This window comes from Dendropsophus ebraccatus, chromosome 1, assembly GCF_027789765.1.
Source record: "Dendropsophus ebraccatus isolate aDenEbr1 chromosome 1, aDenEbr1.pat, whole genome shotgun sequence".
In the NCBI taxonomy this organism is placed as follows: domain Eukaryota; kingdom Metazoa; phylum Chordata; class Amphibia; order Anura; family Hylidae; genus Dendropsophus; species Dendropsophus ebraccatus.
In genome coordinates, this window is record NC_091454.1 from 145,649,160 (window position 1) to 145,668,629 (window position 19,470).

Below are 19,470 nucleotides of genomic sequence, written 5' to 3' on the forward strand. Positions count from 1 at the left end.
CAGCAGCACAGCGCCACTATCCTCTATGGGCTGCCCGGACGATCTAGTGATCACCCAGGCAGCCCCTCCGCAGTTCCCCGCGGCCCCTCCCGGACTCACCCGCTCGCAATAGGGCTGGCAGCGCTCGTTTGCTCCTCAAAGTCGGCCCATGGAATAGGGCCTTTACGCTTTGTTCCCACACAGTATTTTTGCTCAGTATTTTGCAAACAAAAGCAGGAGTGGATTGAAAACACAGAAAGGCTATGCTCACACACTGTTGAAATTAAGTGGATGGCCACCATTTAATGGCAAATAATTGTTGATATTTTAAAACAGCAACCATTGTTTTGCAATAACAGACGCTATTTGCCATTAAATGGCGGCCATCCACTGATTCCAGCAAAACAGCATCTCCTCAGTGTTTGGTGTTTTTTTTTTCCCTCCCAAAGATTTCGCTATGTACATATGCATGTTGGCATTGTTTTTGTCCTTCTTCCCCTCAATTCTTCGATAAAAATCACTGAGCCACATAACAGAATCACAATTACTTGTAATCAAAAATACACAGGAGATAAAAAGACAAATAAAAACATGCCTATATTAATACACATTAAATAAAAAAAAACATAAAAATATGCTGTAAAAACAGCTGACAGTTTTTTAGACAGTTATCGAGATGCTCTTTTAGGCCCCAAAAATGACAAGTGACAAAGCAAAAAGTCACAAAAATGTGTGTTGTTTCTATGTCAGAAATTTGTTTGAACATTTAACATCTTGCAAAGCCACCAGATATGAATGTAGACTACACTACCACATTACAAACATTGCATAAAAGAGCAACTATATACCTGAGGTTCCTGATGCGATTCACACAGTTGTGGTCTTATCTTTTGCTTTTTGGTTTTTATAAAATGCAGACATTGTAGCTACTGGATGTTGTGGTAAACTAAGTCAGCATGAAAAATGTGACAAAAAAAAGCAGCAGAGTCCCCATGGGACCATATTACGGCCCTGTGGATACTTGGCTGCCATATGCTATATCTCTGTGAGGGTGTCTAGGATTTGGCGTGCAGTGTAGCATGCAACAATATCTTGATGTCTTAGGTGGGATAGAAAAAAAAAAATCACTGTATAATTGTATGGGTGCACTATAATGATTTATATCACACTGGTCTATGGTATGGCTGTATGCATGACTCCTGCCATATATTACACAGGTGAAGCTCCTCTTTAGGAATATAGTTTATCACATAGCTGTGCCCCTGTGAGCAGAAAGTCAACAAGATGCTGCAGTATTCGGTCAGTTTCACACACACATAATACAGCCTCATTTTTGCGTCTGTAATATGCCAAAAGTCCTAGCCTAAAAACATCTGGTGGCCAGATAATCAAGAAAGTAGTTCCAGAAATAAAATACTTTTGTACATGTTGCATTCCCCCCCCCCCTTCCTGGAGACTAACAATTTGTTTCAAACTTGTTATAATCTTTTCAGTTTCCTTCCCCCAGTTTTAAGCCTGCTGCTGTCTGCTGAGTACACAGAAAACTGTGTGTGAGCTGTTCACTCCGTCTCTGAGACAGCTCATGTAGCCAGGTCCCTGGCCAGCAGTTTCTGCTCTCTGTGATGCTGGCAGGATTAATCTGAGGCAGGGGCGTAACTACCACTGTAGCAGCCATAGCTAGTCACCACATTAGGGGGCCCATCCCTGCAATACACTGGGCCTCCTGAGCTGTCATCATACTACCAAGGGACACTATGTACTGGGGATGGGGGGGGGGGGAATAATAGGGTAAATGTTCTTTTGGGGACACTATCTATAGGGGGGATATGAGGTAAGAAGCCTACAACAGGGGACACTAGGAGAGATGACTACCATAGGGGCACTATCTACTGGAGGGATACCAGGAAAGATGCCTAACATATGCCATCTAATAGGGGGAGGACTAACAAACGGGGGGATTACCTACAGATGGATTGGGGGGGGGGGAGTGGAAGAGCCCAGGAGGGGGGCCTAATCAAAACTTTGTATCGGGGCTTTCTTGTCTGTAAACAGAATCTGTTTTTGCTATGTGGCTTCTAAGCCTCTCAAGGTGGTAGTGGGGGGAAGGGGGGCTTCCTATGCTCAAAACCAGGCAGGCCAAAAGCTAAAAGGTTGTAATGAGCTATTGCTGTCACTCCATGTACTGCGAAAAACACTTTTACCAAACAGTAAAAAATTTTGTTACAAAAATCCTGGCCAAATCACAAGACGGTGTGAACACAGCTTATGCCCAGTCTTACACGAGTGCTATAAGGGCATATTACAGCGACCCTTAATGACCATATTGTAGATCCCTATGATGCTGTCCATTATCAAAGCCAAGTAGATTTTTTTAAAAAAAGAGGACACTAGGAGGGCTTCACATAGTGTTGGAAACAATCAAAAACTGCTATTACCATGCTGAAAGGGTTTCTGTTGCTCACAACAACCAATCAGAGCACAGCTTTCATATCTTAACCTGCTCTGGTAAAATGCTGAGATGTGATTGGGTACTATGGGCAACAAATAAAAATTGGCCAACAGCAAAATGGCCTCATTTTCCAACAGCTACCAATCCCAGCTCTGCTTTTAGATCTGAATGACTGCGCTGTGGTTGGTTGCTTTTAAAGCCTGTGTGATGGAGGCCTGGAGGGGCCTTTCCTAAAACACTGCTCCATAAACAGGAATTGGAATTGGGCCAAAGAACTCTCCGGGTCCTGTCTCACACTATTGATCACCTGCAGCTGTGGAGACGCATGGAAGCAAGGTGAGCAGGTCCTGTGTCAGCATTTTTAAATCTATTTTTACAGAAATTTTTCAACATTTTTTTTAGAACTTTTGCTTATTTATAAATGAACTGCCAAAATACAAAGTTCCTTTGAGGACACCTGTGCATTTTCCCGTTTTCTGGCTATTATTATTATTATTTATTTTTTCGCACATCCAACATTGAACTACCAAGTATGCAGGCAAACATGCAAACAGCCCCACACTTCTCAGGTTGTGTGTAATTTTACAATTTGGCTCCGTTTACTTCAATGGAACTGAACTGCAATACCACACACAGCCCAAGGACAAGAGAAAGCAGCTATGTTTTTTTTTTCTAATCCTGAAAAACCCCTTTGGCGCTATTTTACCGCACAATTTGCTGCAAACCACAGAGAAATAAGAATGCCATGTATGAACACAGCTTTACGTTTTCCGTTGAGGTATACATTGGGAGGACTTATGATGAATGGCCCTGATGGAAAGCTGCAGCGTATTCCCCTGTATAGGTAGCTATCAATCCATGCACTCCTGGAGTACCAGGCAGGGGAGTCCACTTGTGACTGTGGCTCTAGCTTTTTCTGGAGGTTCTCACCGGTTTCCCTATAAACCCCAATGCTGTTCCTTTTTTCCCTGCTGCAGCCAGTCACAAGAGCATGCCCAGGGGAGATACAAAGCATCCAGAGCCCCCAACATTTGGGTGCATTGGTCCGCTTAAGTTCACAATCCAAGTTCCCTGCAGTCTCTCTCAGCGGACTTTAATCTTGGCCTGGGAAGCCCCATATGTACACAGTTACATTGCTGGAGTTTCTGTTTAATGACTGACCATGAAGGACAGCGTATAGTGATGTTTTCTGGTATCTAACGCTTTTTAAATTTTCCTGCATGGCTAACTATTTAATTCTTCACACATCATTTTCTCATCATGTATTTTATGTGCTCATAAATCTTATCCTATACCCCCAAAAAACTGATCAGACTCTAAAGCATTGACTTGTTCTGCAAGTGATCATATGGTGCATCTGAAATAAGACACATACTGTACCTTACAACCCTCGCAGGTGATGACCCCGTAATGGATCCCTGATGATTTGTCTCCACAGATCTTGCACGGAATTATTTCGATTTGAGCTGAGGAAGGAGAGGAGAGCGCAGAGTTAATTACCTTCCATTTTAATAGATGTACAAGATGAACCCATGCTAAATATTCCAGGCAGCGATGTGAGCCTGCTCCCCCCCTTAGGGCTCCCATCTAAAATTATAGTTGCTCATTATCAAAAGGCTTTTGGGTAATTAAAATGGGTCAGATAAGGTGCCAAAAGATCTAGAACATATACATTTGTGTATAAATATACAGATTTAACTATGTGCTCATTCCGTACTTTGGATTGGCTCATATAAGGAAGAAAGAAACTTTGATCTTCCCTATCAGACACCATCCAAACATGACATAGGTATTTGCTTCTTCAAAAACAAAGCGAAACATCACAAAGTCATGCACAGTTATGTCTCATGTCACAGAATTGTGATTCACAGCTAGCTTTTACTGTTTGGAGTGTTCCCCAGGAAAACCCACAGCTTATTAGAAAAGGTGCCAATATTCACTAAGTGACTGTAAGTGACTGTCTGTGGAGGTTCTCTAGAGAACATATGTGTCAGATAAAGTAGTGATTTCGGGGAAGACTTTTTCTGTAGCCTGTCCATCAAAGAACACTGCAGACAACTTCTCCACACCCTGGATTGGCTTACAACATGGAACACAGGTTTTATTACTTGGTTTTGTGTTTGATACAAATACTTCCAAAGCATACATTTACTCATGCATACACCAGGAACTTGTGAGAACATCACGGCTATTGTCTACCGTTAAAAATGGCTACACAAAATTTAAGACCTTACATATCTCAGCTAACTCGGAGATTGGCAGGTAAAGGAAAGCCAAATTTATCAAGGACCAACAATACAGAAAATCGTACATGCCTTATTCCACAAGTCTATCCTGCATTTTGATATACAGGATATATTATATATACAAATATATGCAGTTGGGTGTCTGCATTTATTACTAATAAGATGTGGTGGTGGAGGTGACTGCTGCTAAAAGGGGATCTTCAGGTGATTCATTTGGAGGGTGGACTTTCCTCCCTTTACAGTGTATGTTTCCTGTAAGTGCCCAGTGACGGACATTAACAGTACAACTGTTTATTATTAGCTTAGTTAGACCTAAGGCCTTATTCACACGACTGTAGTGCGGCTTGCAATTGTGACTGCACTACGAATGTGCATCTGCAGGAGTCCGCAATTCACAGATTCAATTCTGCATAGACTATAGTGATCTGTGATGCAAAAAAAAAAAAAAAAAGTACAGACGTGTAAAAGTGGCCATTGAAATGTATTGGTCCTAAGTGCTTCGCACAGCAAGTCTCATCAAAGTCATGGAATCAGAATATTTTGTACAACATATAGTCAAACGACTAAGATAGTTAGTTTGGCTTTTAACAAAATAATCAAGACGCAGAGAAGTCACATTCGCACACGCCTTGCACTGAGGTGTATGGAAGTAAGTTGCAAGTGATGGACTTTTTGTGACTGTCACATTGCTGTCGCACCATGTAGCAGTGACAATGTGACACCATTGACAACATTAGATTGATTGTTGTGCCATATAGCCCTAGCCTAACTGTGACCCAAGATATTTTATTAGTAATGAATGCAGAAATGAAATATATATATATATATATATATATATATATATATATATATATATTCATAATGTCTCATCATATCTAATAGCCTAGTCCCAGTGGACCCCATTTGTGGCAAGTAATCAGTCATGTACAGGACTTCGTCATAGTGAAAATGTATGATGTGTTAGCAGTCACACTGCTCTGTGTGATAACATCTACACGCTGGTGATGAATAGGCTCTTTACTCTGATGCTGAGTAGCTTCACACCAGTATTAATCACACTGCTCTCCAGGATGATGCACAGTTACACTGGTAATGAAGAGATCTATTTGTATAATGATCCAAAGCAGGAGAACACACTGCATAACACGGCCGCTGTCCCACATAAAATAATGGTGGAAAGTAGCCTTATGATAAATGCACATGGCTACAAGTAGAATCTACTGCGCAGTAAGACAATGCTCTGCCTGCTCTGTACAGTGTGCCGGGGCTCAGATTACCTCATGCCATTGGATATCGTGTAAATGCACAGTGTACAATGGATTTAATTACAAATATTTAAGCGATTCATTATTACACATCATTAGTCTTCTAGAAGCCTATCTTGCCTTTATTGCTACAGAAGGCATTAAAACCTTCCTCTGCCCCCTGTATCCTCTCATGTCCAGTGTACCCGCATTCTGCAAGACTACACTGACTGTTCAGCCACAGTATAAGGGACTTCAAAAGAGTTGGGTGCGTTATGGACATTGATTTAGACACTAGGGGACAAATTATTTTATTTTGGGGGAGATTATTATATCATAAATGTAACAGAGCTAAGACAAAAACAAAAAATTCTCAAGGCTCTTTCTCATGTGTTGAGCTGAAACGCATTGCAGAGAATGAATTATTTAATTTTTGTTGCTGCTTTGCACATTTGAGTGTACTGATACACATAAAGGCAACACTGGCGGTTCTCATGCGTTTTCTTTTGGTTGTGCATTTGTGCCTTGGAGCTGTGGATATATGTTTGTTGGCACAACTGGTCTTAGTCAAGCACTTTCCTGCTACTGAAAAAATTTAATTTCTAGGCCCCACTGTCCAATTCTTCTGTCAAATTAGTGAGTCCCAAAGTTCTGTCACACTCTACAATTAGAAATTACATTTATAGATACATTTATGGCAAAACCTTCCCAAAAGCCTCCATAAATTTCCCCTGCTGTCAAAAAAACTCTAGAGAATTTCCCTCTAAAATGGCCCTCAACCATTTCCATAGACATTTGTAGAACACATCATTAGATTAAAAAGATGTCACTACACATATTGCTGTATATCACTGTAATGTAAGGTGCTGACAACAAATGTATTATCTGTGATTACCTGTTATAAACGGACACTGGCATTACAAAAAACTTTAGATAAGTCCTTCAGATGTAGCAAAAGATTTGATCGGTCAGGGTCAGGTACATGAAATTAGAAGGGAACGCTTAGTGCATTCTCTTCCAGCTCTGTGTCACGTAACAGTCTCATAATGCAAGTCTTTCATACACATGGTCTCTACATACACATGTTTCTGTCTAGCATTTATAAAAACAGAGGAATGACAACTATACAGTTGCAGATAAGTAGACACAGATGAAGAAGGGACAATACTAACACTCATAATGATCTATTAAAACACACACATCCCAACCAGAATAATATATGCAAAAGAATGATATGAACACGTCATGTTGAGTCAGACTGTACCTTATAATCAGAATGATATGTATAGAGTGGAGATGTGCAGATATAAAACACATATAAATATATACTGTAACTATATAAACACCAGCCAGACCACTGCTTTCAGAGCAGAGCGCTGGTCAGTACCCTAGACAACAAGCTGCCAACAATGGGACAGAAAGAGCAACAGAAGAAGACAAGTTTGCTAAATTAATATATTTGCAAAAATACTTAACTTGACAAGTTCTACAATTTTACCTATGTTAATTAAGATGGGAATACCCTTTAAGAAACATTGCTCTTAGTAAACTCCCTCTTTTTTGTTTCAGTTGCTCGCCATTCTTAATGCTTCTGCTCGCCGTCAGTCAAGGAAACTCTATTATTGAAATTAAGACAGTGAAATCTGAACCGAGAGAACTAAGCAGATATCATGTACGGCTGGGTCCTCATGTACAATTCGGTTTCAGTATTTCTAGCTAAAACCAGGAAAGGAATAGACACAGAAAAAGTGCAAATCTTTCTATTATGTTTTTTCCCCTCTGTTCACCAACATACTATGTGTGACCTCCAAATGGTGAGGATATGAAACACAAACTATTATGCAAAAACATTTAAACTTTTTATTGTACAATAATGATGGCGCTTTATCTATGAAAAACTGAGACACCCTTAAAGCATTGCAATGGTGTGATATGGGTTCTACTTATCTTACCTTAAAGCAGATGGGTGTGGCAACAGAAGACACTCACACTTACTGACAAAAGAGAAGGTAGGAGGAAGAAGAACCCAGGACGCATTCTTATGCAATTACTTACTTATAATTTAAGATTGCAAAGAGGGAGGCCACAAGGTACATATGAAAAATGGCAGAGGTGGAATGATGGTAGATTAAGTGGGCAGCAGAACTGAATTGCATTGGAGGGCTGCACACACATTAGGTGGGAGGTCACACAGAAGGATGCTGCAGTAGTTTAGGCAGGCATGGATTTTTATTGACTTGAGGTTGAGAAAGCAGCAGATTTGATAATGGCTCTGAGGTTGTAAGGGACTGGATGTTTGTTTTGTGGTGAGGTGGTTGAGTGAGATAAGGAAAACATGATGAATTCACTTTTCACCATGTTGAGATTTAGAATGTGGAATGGAAAAAGAAGGATAAATCTGATAGAGACTCAAACTCAGGATAACAGAGAGGTGGCATCTAGAAAGGTAAATCTGAGTGTCATAGGTGTAAAAGTTGTACTGAAAGTGGACAGAGAAACACATAAGCATTCGATTGGTAAGGTATTGTTGCAGGGGGAACTGGTCAACTGGTCAGCACAAAATAGTCCCGTTTAGCAAATGTTTACATATGAAATGAAGAAACACTTTTTTGTATATAAAGTTGCCTTGGGGTTAAGTTTTCATCAATCTGGTGGGCCAAGGCTGCCTATTGATTCTTCAAGTTCTGTGGGGTGTGATAGGCACAAGTATGTTGAGAGGGGAAGTCATGGTGTTTAAAAAAAAAAAAAAAAAAAAAACATCTGGGAAGTTACGATACAGTCAAGTTTGGTATAAGACAAAGGGGTATTCTTATCCTAGCTTGTTATTCCCTATTGATAGGTTAGAGGAATACAAGCTGATCATTGAGAACAGGGACGCAATTGCCCCACTCTATTCACTTTCTACGAAGCCATACTAAAGTTCTAGCCCCACAGAGAATGCATGGAGAGTCAGAGCCCCAGCAATCAGCTTGTTATCCCCTACTGTATGGATAGACAATATTAAGCTGAGATGGGATTACCCCTTTAAGGTTCCAATGAACATGTGCTACTATCTGGACTAATGAGACAATTGAAGGAGAATGTAAAAAAAACCTGCAGTAGATCTAAAAACTAGTACATATCAACCCTTAAAAGTGAAGTAAAAAAACATTATAAACATTCATATTACCAAGTTAAAGGGTTATTTAGGAAAAAACATGGCTGCTTTCTTATAGAAACAGTGCCATAAGTAATATGATGAGCTGTGCATTCTGGTATAGTGATACAGGTAGTTTATTATATGTTACTTTAAATTTGTTTTAGAATAAATTAACATTCAGTTTTAGGACTAATCATACTGGGTATGCCCAGCCTAAGTCAGGTGCCATCAGGTCAAATGCATAGATGATCAATATAATGCAATTTACTGCAAAGGTTTACATATATAACTCATGTCAGTACACAAGAGCTTACTGGTCTAACTGGGCGACTGAACTGTATTATAAGTATTCAATGCAAATGATGACAAACATAGCACAGTGTGATGAAACCGAGACACAGCTAAGACCAATCCATGACTTCGTAGCTGGAATCCAAGATTAATATAATTAACAACCATGGAAAAAGTCTTTTACAATTAGTTATGTTAAGCTTGTGTGCTTAAATGCCAGGCAAACTGGTAAGATGTATGTATGGCGGCTCTACCCATTGCCTACGCTCACACCCATATTTTGTTTAAGTGACTGCTTTCCATATAATAAGGTCAGAATTACATACTCTGTAATTACAATTGCATAAGAATAGTATGCATCAGACATAATGTAACAGGAAAGAGAAGCATGCTCATACTAGCTTACATTCTACGGTAATAATAGATCTATTGATGGATCTACCTACTAAGTGTAAAAAAAACTAAGGCTTGTTCCAAAGCATACTACATTTCCCCACCATGCTTGTTTTTACAAAAATACTATTGGGTACCAGTAGAGAGAGATGAGGGAAGTCCACTAGGAAAAATTTCCATCTTTTCTGTGTCTGTACTGGACATGAAGAACAGACTACGACAACTACTTGTGCGAGTCCTGAGGTTTAGCTGAAGCTTGTGTTATAAGACATATGTTATTCCCGTACTGACAATAGAAACATATCATGTCCGTGGGAAAAAGGAAGCTAAGGAATATAGGATCCAAGTATTTTATATATAGTATAGTCACCATACTGCAGTCTATATGACATAGCTGGTCTCCCACAGGAGGTACGTTTTTCTATGTAGTGTATGGCACCCTGATGCTCTAGTTATTTGTATCCACTTGGTTAACTTTGATGGGGTATCATGTGTAAATTTCTGTTTCAAGTGTATACTTTAGCACATAAAAGAACACATATAGGACATATAAGCACAAAGTTTGTACACAGATCGTAGATTGGCATGATCCCATAAAAAAAAAAAAAACCACATCGCTCTTTACGGCTTTACTTAGAATGAAGGCAATCCTAATAATCAGACAGTATATTAATACTGGACGTCTGTACAACGATAAAGATCCTCCAGGGTAAATGCAGCAAGTTAATAGCTGCCCAGAGCCCTGAAACTAATTACAGCAATGTAATATATTATTCTTTATATCTGATATGTGTAGGACAGTAGAGTTCGATTAACCTTCAACAACCACCGGCAATAATGTAGGGAAATATTAGAAAGCTTCAGATTATCGCTACAGAAATCCAACACTACAGGGATTAGATCTGAAAAGTTTGCCGGTTCTGATATCTCTCATAATGGATATGGCAGAGAACAAATCAGTCATGATTGTGGGATACCTTGGGCTTCCTTGAAGCTGGGGGCCAGCTAAATTCCAGGTCTGCCCTGAGTGACGACAAACATAATAAACAGCTCAAGTATTGCAGCGTATTACTCAAGCAATCACATGATTAAGCCCCCTACTGAGCACAGAAAAAAAAAAAAAAGAAATATTGAAATATTTAAAAAAAACTAAAATCACACAAATGTCAATCCATGAATCCTTCTTTATGCTTTGTGATGCTTTATGATGTGATTTTTCTTTCCATTCCCACCAAAAAAATATAAGTAAATGTTTTTCAATACATTACATGTATCAGAAAAGGAGCTACTGATCTCTTGCTTACTCATCTTGCAAGCAAGTCCTCATACGCTTTCATGTTGATGGCAAAATGAAAAAGTTAGACAAAGAAATGGAAAGAAAATATCTAAATTATCATGTCTTTCTGCTTGTTTTGTGCTGAAAACTAAATTTCTAGATCACCAGATTAAAGGAAAAGTTCGGCGGGTAGAGGGAAGGATTATTCCGGGCTGGGGGTGGGGGAACAACATAAAGAAGTTATATTTACTTGTCCTGGTGCCCGTGCCTGGACCTCTGCCGGCAGCCTTCCTAGCTCCCCTGCAGCTATGTCACAACCTCACTGATGGATGCCCTGCGGGACACCGCTGCAGTGACTGATTGGCTGTGCAGGCTAAGTCCCACCAGTTTGTGACGTTTAAGCAAAGTGATGTACCCTGAAGCCGGGAGAAGATGACACCCGGCAGGGTATGGGAACCTGATGATGCTGCGCAGCGTGGGCAGGGGAGGCCGGAAGGTCACTGTCCTTATTATGTTCCCCCCACCCCTGCGGGTCATGATTTTTTTCCCCCTGGCCGAACTTCTCCTTTAAAGAATAAATTAATTTTACTGCAAAATTAGTTTTATAAATTAGAACCAAAACCATATAAAGCATATTACTACGTAATTGTATACATCCTGTAAACTACACAAGTATATACTGTACATGTGGGTACAACTAATCTTGTTAGTATGTTTACAGAAGAAATTATTTCCATAGGTAATAAATCCTAACAACTGCAAATGAGTGTGGTTGATATCCCATTCTCTGTCCATGGTGCTGACAAGTTTGAATAATACCACCACTTTATCCCTAAAATGAAAAAAAAAAAAAGAAGAAAATAAAACAAAAGTAATTCCCAATTTAAAAAAAAAATGAAATAAAAAAAACAAAAGAAAACAAAACAACAATACCACAGTTCTAGGCTATGTTGCCATTACATACAAACAACGGCCATACCGTTGATCAATGATTCCGGCCGCAGGTAGCGTTAAACAACAGCCGTTGATTGCAGTATGGCCTTTGTTTGGAACATAGCCATAATGCGCAAAGAGAAAAAAAGGGCTTATGACGTTTGTTGCATAGAAGCAAGGCTATTACACAAATGTCCAGTTTAGTTCATGAACACAAATCCTTTTAAGTGTCCCTGAAGAGATTACAGGCCTACACTATGCATTTTGGGGTTGTCTGATACACTACACAAAACAATAATGCTCATCTTAGCTTAAAATACTCAGTTTAATAAAAAAAATAATATTGCTGCATCGCTATTATAATTATTATTATATTCATTAATTCAGCCAGCTGAAAGCTGAGCCCCAAGCAGGCCCTCAGCACTTTAGCATCTGGAGAATAAAAGCATTTTTCTACATTCTGGTAGCACAGCTGGATATATGAAAGGTACCATGTGCATCCTTGACCTAGCAGCCATCTAACAGTGTCAGCAGTTTGGAACCCAAAGTGCAGCTGACAGATCCTGTTATTAGTTCACAATATGACCATTAAAATAAAGTGAATCTCCACCATAAAAAGTAACACCAAACCTAGAAGAGAATGAGACACATAATAAACAAGATAAACTTGGCCACAGTGGAGGTCAGTAGTCTGCAGTGTTTTCTACATGATCGCAAAGCAAGCAGAAGTCATTTGGAAAACCCCGGGGGCAACTACTGAACAACCGAAGGACAAGGCTTAGCCAATGGGGCTGAAGCCTTACAATCCCAAAGATTTACTTATATATTTTTAAGTCTTAATTGCAACATGAGAAAGAATACGATCAAATGAAAGGGGGGCCTCATGGGTGTAATTGCTGGGATATGTATATACATTTTTTGTGTGGATTTGGTTAAATCTAAAGAACGTCCCCTAACCAGTGACTCAGGAAATTTTAAGGGCCCTGCATGCGGTTCTACAGGTTTTAGAAACTCTAAAATCTACTGTGAACTCATAACTTAAAGTGTTACTGCCATAACTTTTAAAAAATAGTAGATGTGATATAAAGCAAGTTTGCAATTTACATTCCTTATTTTTTTTTTAGTTATCATAGAAAACACGGCACTTCCTGTGTTCTGGCTCTTCCCCCCCCCCCCCCCCCCAAAGAGTCTAAAAACAGGAAGTCCTAAGTATCCCAGACCATCTGAGTGCTCACAGAGAAGGCAGTCATGTAATTGATGGACACATTGAGCCGTGACTCTCTGTACTGGCCAGGACTTCATGTGTTTAGTCTCTTTTTTTTAACCAGCACAAGAATCCCAATGTACAGTTAAACATTCACAAAAAGCAAAGAAAAGCGTTTGTAGGGAAAAATACGAAAAAGATCTTTATTTATTACATAAAAAGTATAAAAAAAACACATACTCCAACACAGACACCTGAACCAGGGTCTGTATGGTAAGACATAAAGAAAGTTATGGACAGGACACTGATGACCACATAAATGCGAAAAAAACTGAACACCGAGACACAACTCCAAACAAGTAACTACAATATAGTAATGTTACCACAGTGCAGTATTCTCCCCAGTATTAAGACAGTAACACTGGTATGTTCAAATAAAGTGCAAGTGCTACAACAGATGACAGACCAGTCAAAAAAAAAATACTAGAAAGGGAGAAGAAAAGGACAAGGAACAAAACTAGAGGCAGGAGAGCTGACCATAAGACCGAGTAAACATGTCACACTCCAGCTGCCGCAAACCTGTAAACCGTAAATGGAGGGTCTCGGGTACACAACCATGATAACTATATTAATATTAATGAAAGTAAACTACAAACTTTCTTTATTTCAAATCTACTGTTGATTGACTTTTTGAAAGTTATAACGACAGTGACACTTTAAAGCGGAACTGTCATTTCAAAATAATTTTTCAGAAAACAATAAATATCAATAGTTGAAGCAATTTTAAGAAACACTCTAATAGGTTTTAATAAGCAAAAGAGTTTCCTTCTGTACTCAAAAAACAGTTTTCAAGATCCCCCCTCACTTCAGCTGAAGCAGGATTTCTGTGTCCATTCTATCCTATGGGGAGGGGTCGAGAGGAGGGAGTTGCACAAGGAGGACTGAAAACACAGTTTACATACTTTCTGCTTATCTCCCCAAGCTGCTAGATAAGCACTGACCTTTCTCACCTGTGAATCCAGCGTTTTATGTTCCCAGACAGTGAGTAAACAGCTGGTATCTGTGTCTCCTCTTCCTGCTCACTCCTCTGCCTCGACCCCCCTCCATAGGTTATAATGGACACAGCAGAACCAGTCTTCACTCTGAAGTCAGATTTTCCTGTTCTCTCCGCCACAGAATCCCACCCTGCTTAGTGTCCCAATGTGAGTGAATGAGAGTGAGTGGGCTCCTCCGCTGCCGACGCTCTCTGCTGTAAGTAGTGACATGTCACTTCTTTGAGTGGAGAGCGCACGCTCTCCCATAGATGGGCTATGGCACACAGACAGGCGGGATTCCGTGGTGGAAAGGTCTGACACATTATTATTACAAATTGGTCTAGGGTCAAAACTATTCCACAGGCAGCTAAGGGCCCTATTACACCAAAAGATGTCTGACAGATTTTTTCAGCCAAAGTCAGGAACGGACTATAAACAAAGAACAGGATATAAAGATAAAACTGAGATTTCTCCTCTTTTTAATCCATTCCTGGCTTTGGTTGGAATAATCTGTAAAATAATCTGTGAGACATATTTTGGTGTAATAGGGCCTTAACACTAAGGCTAGGTTCACACTGCGTTTTCAGCATCCGTTTAACGCATCCGTTTTTTGCAAAAAAACGCATGAAAAACGGATTGCAAAAAACGGATTCATTTGTGTGCATCCGTTTTTCCATTGACTTCCATTATAAAAAACAAACGGATCCGTTTTTTTTGACGGACCAAAACGGACAAAAAAACGTTGCTGACCCTATTTTTCTGGACGGTAAAAAAAACGGATCCGTTAAACGGATGCTGAAAACGCAGTGTGAACCTAGCCTAAGCAAAAGTTAAACAACGAAGCTACGTCTAGTCGAATAGAATTTTTTACTTTTACTATTCAGTGGCTCATAACTTACAAAAGGTTGGGGACCTCTGATTACTTTCAACATGCCATGCTGGTAAGCTTCTTTATACATTTCTATTTAAGTTTTTTATGATATAGAGCTCCATATTTCCTAGATTACTTTATTAGATATTCCAAATGTACAGAATTTTCAATGCTTTACATCAGCAATAGGGAACCCTTAGCTCTATAGCTGTTGCAAAACTACATTTCCCATCATGCCTGGACAGCTAGCTTTAGCAGCCCAGGCAGGATGGGAATTGTAATTTTCCAACACCTGGAGAGCCAAAGATTCCACATCCCTGGTTTGCATTTAGAAAAAACAAGTTTTTCAACTTTCCTTACTTATTTTTTAAGATGTCCTAAAACTTTCAAAGGCAATATAAGAAAGTGGGGTGCAGATAAAGTAATCTCTCCATTACAACGCAGACTTATTTTAAATTTTTGTAGAAAGATGACTTACATCCCTATTGACATTAGCAGCAGGTAACCAGCAGGTAACCTGAGGTGCTGACAGTGTGCTATAGTTGGCAGTCCCCTAGTGAGCATGTTATGCTTTGTAATTTGTTTGTGGGGTGGATTATGCACAATCTTGGGTCTTCTACTGTAACAAAGAGTCAAAAAGGAGTTGTGGCTCAGTGATTGTGCCTCATTTTAACACGTGCTCTAGCTCTTGGTCACTCAGCTGTCCGCCAGTGTCTCTGATTGCAGATCAGTCCTCTGTAGACAGTTGATGTCTAAAAGAAACACTCAGATATAGTTGAATCTCCAAACCCAAATGTGTTGAACCTGTGGTCTAGGGGTAAATCACCTGTGTAGAGACCAACAACAGTTTTTTTCCTTGGTTCGGTTCCCCTGATGGAAATGAAATGAAAACAAATTTGAACCTGATTGGGAATTCATTGCCTATACAATTATACAATAATGAAAAAAAAAATATATAACTATATTTAATTTCCATCAGAGGAATTGAACAAAGGAAAAAACCTGCTGTTGGTCTCTAGGAGATTCAACGATAGCTGAGTGTTTCTTTTAGCAATAAAATGCCTACAGAGGCCGGGCAGAAGAGATTATTCATGAAGAAAAGAGAAGAGAAAGCAGTGGTGAGACATTACAGAGTGTGGCACAAACGCTAAGCCACAACTCCTCATTGACTCTTCATTACAGTAGGAGACCCCAAATTGCACACAATCCACTCCCTAGATGAATTACCAAAAGTTACCATGCTCACAAGGGGACTGCCAGCTACAGCACACAGTCAGCACCTCAGGTAGGGCCCGGGTGCCGACAGATTCTCTTAAATATGCAAATAGTAAAGAAGTAAAAAATATTAAAAATAAAACATACTAGGATGTTAGATGACTAGACAATAAACCAAATATACAGTACATAACATTGTTAGTTGTAGATGCACAGGGCACCCAAGGCACCATGGTTGGAGTTTAACCATGACCTCTGCACCCCCCATAACTTTGTCACAGCTTGACAAATAAAGTAAAAGAAAAATGAGTACCCAGTGTGCTTCTTACACAAGCATTATACATAAAGGTGTGATGCCTTGATACCAATATAATGCGTAAGTTGGTGTATAAGTACAAAGGGTGTGTATGAATTTATTAAGCTGTGTGTACTGTACACATAATTATAAGGATGATATACCAAACAGGTAGAAGCTACTTACATAACTGCAATATTCCTGGCAGTTCATCACAAACGCATTCAGACAAGACAAGCTTGCAATTTAGAGAAACTCTCATGCATCACCAAGGTGAAAACACAAGCTGTGCAAGACCTTTCCCCAGTCCTCTAAATGTTCTCTCCAAAATAAGTGCCTGGATTTAGCAGCACTGAAGAATTAGGTTGTAAAGGTTAGGCTGGATCCAAGTCATTATCTCCATATCCTTCTGTTTATGTTGTCTTTACTGGTATTGACATAGAACCAACATATTCTGCAGCCTTCTACCTATACCGTTACCACCACATCAGTCCCCACTGGTGACCACAGCCGAATCTCTCTATTTAGACACAGGTATGAGTCCTACATTGACAGGAAGGGTGATTCTTGAAATTGCATAGCCCCTGATCATGAGCTTTACCTTACCTTCAGTTAATATGTCATAATCTTTATTTTGCCTATGCACAGTGTAGGAATACTATACAGCCAGATTCTAATCACATACAATAGATCCAATCATTGGGAACATTCATGCTATGACCCAACATTTTTGGTCTGAGCAAAACAAAAATTGCTATGTGTACACCTGACCTAAATAGATGAACAGGCCTGATAAACCAAATCAATAACAATTTTACTTGTTGGCCAACAATGACCTCATAAACACTATGCTACTAGAGAACAAGACTATCACAGCAGCAGTGATGTACCACGGAAAGTGACACTTTGGAAACATATATAAAGGGTAGGCATCAGTAAACTGCTGGCCATATACCCATCAGGGAAGGGAGCACTAATACATATCATTTACATAGCAATCCTTACCAAAACCGCTTTGGTACAGCTTACCAGAATCCCCTTCTTTAGCAGTAGGTGTGATGTTACACAGGGCTCGTAAGATTATGAGATTCCTTACAGTTGGATAATTCAACAAAAAAACTGTTCCATCTAATTTATCCATTTAACCATAAATTAAAGTATAAAGCTGGCCATGCACTTATTACAACTAATGGCCAGGTGTTCATTGCGGCAGCTTATCAATCTGGAAACAAGAAGATGGGCAGTTGACTGCCTTGCTGCTGCCAGTCTCCCAAGTGCACAGTCTCCGCTGCAGTCCTCTTCTTCAATACTTTGACTGACATGAGATGCGGACAGGAAATGCTCAGATCATAAAGCTGATACTAAAACTGATACTGATAGAAAGCAAACCAAACATAGTCCTACATAGACTAAGATTGGTGTACTGAAGCCAGTGGCTACGCCAAAGTATGAATGCCTTTTGATGGTGTTCCAATGTATACCTATGCTGAAGACCATATATGTGATGTGAATGAGGCTGTATCTATAAAGAGCAGGGGCATCCTTCCCATACCACTACAATAAACCTTTACCTCAGACAGGTGTATAGAAGTGGGTATAATTGTATTCTCATATGTTTCTATGCAAATAACTAACATCTATATTATTAAAATAAAACAAAAACTCCACCCAAATCTGACATGTCATGCTCATCCTTCACTACTGTATATTATATGACCAATGACTGGTGAACTGGTGTCACGGCCAGATCCAAGATTGGTTTTGTAAAGTTTACCCATTAGTGATATTTCACTGTGATATGTCAGAAGGTGTTGTCAGTGGGGTCTGGTAGCTTCAAGGTTCCCATGAGTAAATCTGATGGGGCACTACAGTCTCACTGATTCACAAACGGGTTTATCAGTGTAGAGTGTTTTATATGAGCAAATCTAGCTATAAAAAAATATTACCAGTATCTATGACAGGTTTCTCATGTGCTTAATACCTATCTCTACAGTTCCTAATCTTTCCTCAGATTAAAAACGTCGACATAATACAGTTTCAAAGCATTTTTTGGACTGAATTTTGAGCCTAACACAGTAATGGATATGGAAGAATGGAGTAGCGGTATTTGTATTTTATGTGCAATTCCAACCATACCAGTCACAACTAGGGATGAGCAAATTTACAGTAGGAACGAAGCAAAGAGCTTTGTTCCTACCGGCATCCGGCTCATCAGTCTGCAGGGCTTTGAAGTCTGCTCTGCTCCGTGCCGCCCCTCCCCAGGTGCTGGGAAAAGATGGTTCCACTCTTGGGAAACTTCTCCCAGTTTCCCGGGACTGGATCCATCTTTTTTTCCAGCTCCTGGGGAGGAGTGGCAGGGAGCAGAACACACTTTATAGCCCCCAGATGAGTGGAATACAGACAGGAACAAAGTGCTTTTCCCTAGTCACCACTATGTCTATGGAGTGATGTACAGATGCAGCTGCCACCTGGATGTGTGCCAGCTGGATGATCTGCATAGGGGCCCTATTAATCAAAATAAACTTCACCAACTTCAAGAAAGGTATTTCAAGCTAAATAGCTACATAGGTGATATGTTCCAAAGGGCAATGTGAACCACTGTTCTCCGGCCTGTGTGACATGGCCTTGTCTGGTTTACACTACTGTAATTGTTAAGAATGCTGAGGTGTCCTTTACCACCTAGACTGTATTGTAACTGCCAAGCTCCTTGGCCACAAGTCTATAGGTATAAATTAAAAAAAAAAAAAGAAAAATTGAGGCATGTGTGTGCTTTTGTTTTGATCTGTTTTTCATTGACTTTCATTATAAAAAAAAATAAATAAAAATAAATAAATAAAAAACGAGCAAAACGCATCAGTTGTTTCTTTGTATATACAAAAACATGGTCGAGCATATTTTTGT

At 39.7% G+C, this 19,470-nt stretch overlaps 1 protein-coding gene across 3 annotated transcripts in view; it reads right to left on the bottom strand.

Annotated features, from left to right (window-relative positions):
• Nucleotides 1-19,470, bottom strand: part of RORA (RAR related orphan receptor A) — a 295,203-nt gene that overhangs the window by 17,801 nt on the left and 257,932 nt on the right. For 2 of the 3 annotated variants that reach the window (XM_069981422.1, XM_069981430.1), the window contains one exon: nt 3,809-3,894. In XM_069981422.1, the coding sequence (XP_069837523.1) occupies nt 3,809-3,894 (86 nt within the window). Of the gene's footprint in view, nt 1-2,414; nt 2,478-3,808; nt 3,895-19,470 lie in introns of those variants that run through there. The other variant, XM_069981440.1, reaches the window with a different exon arrangement.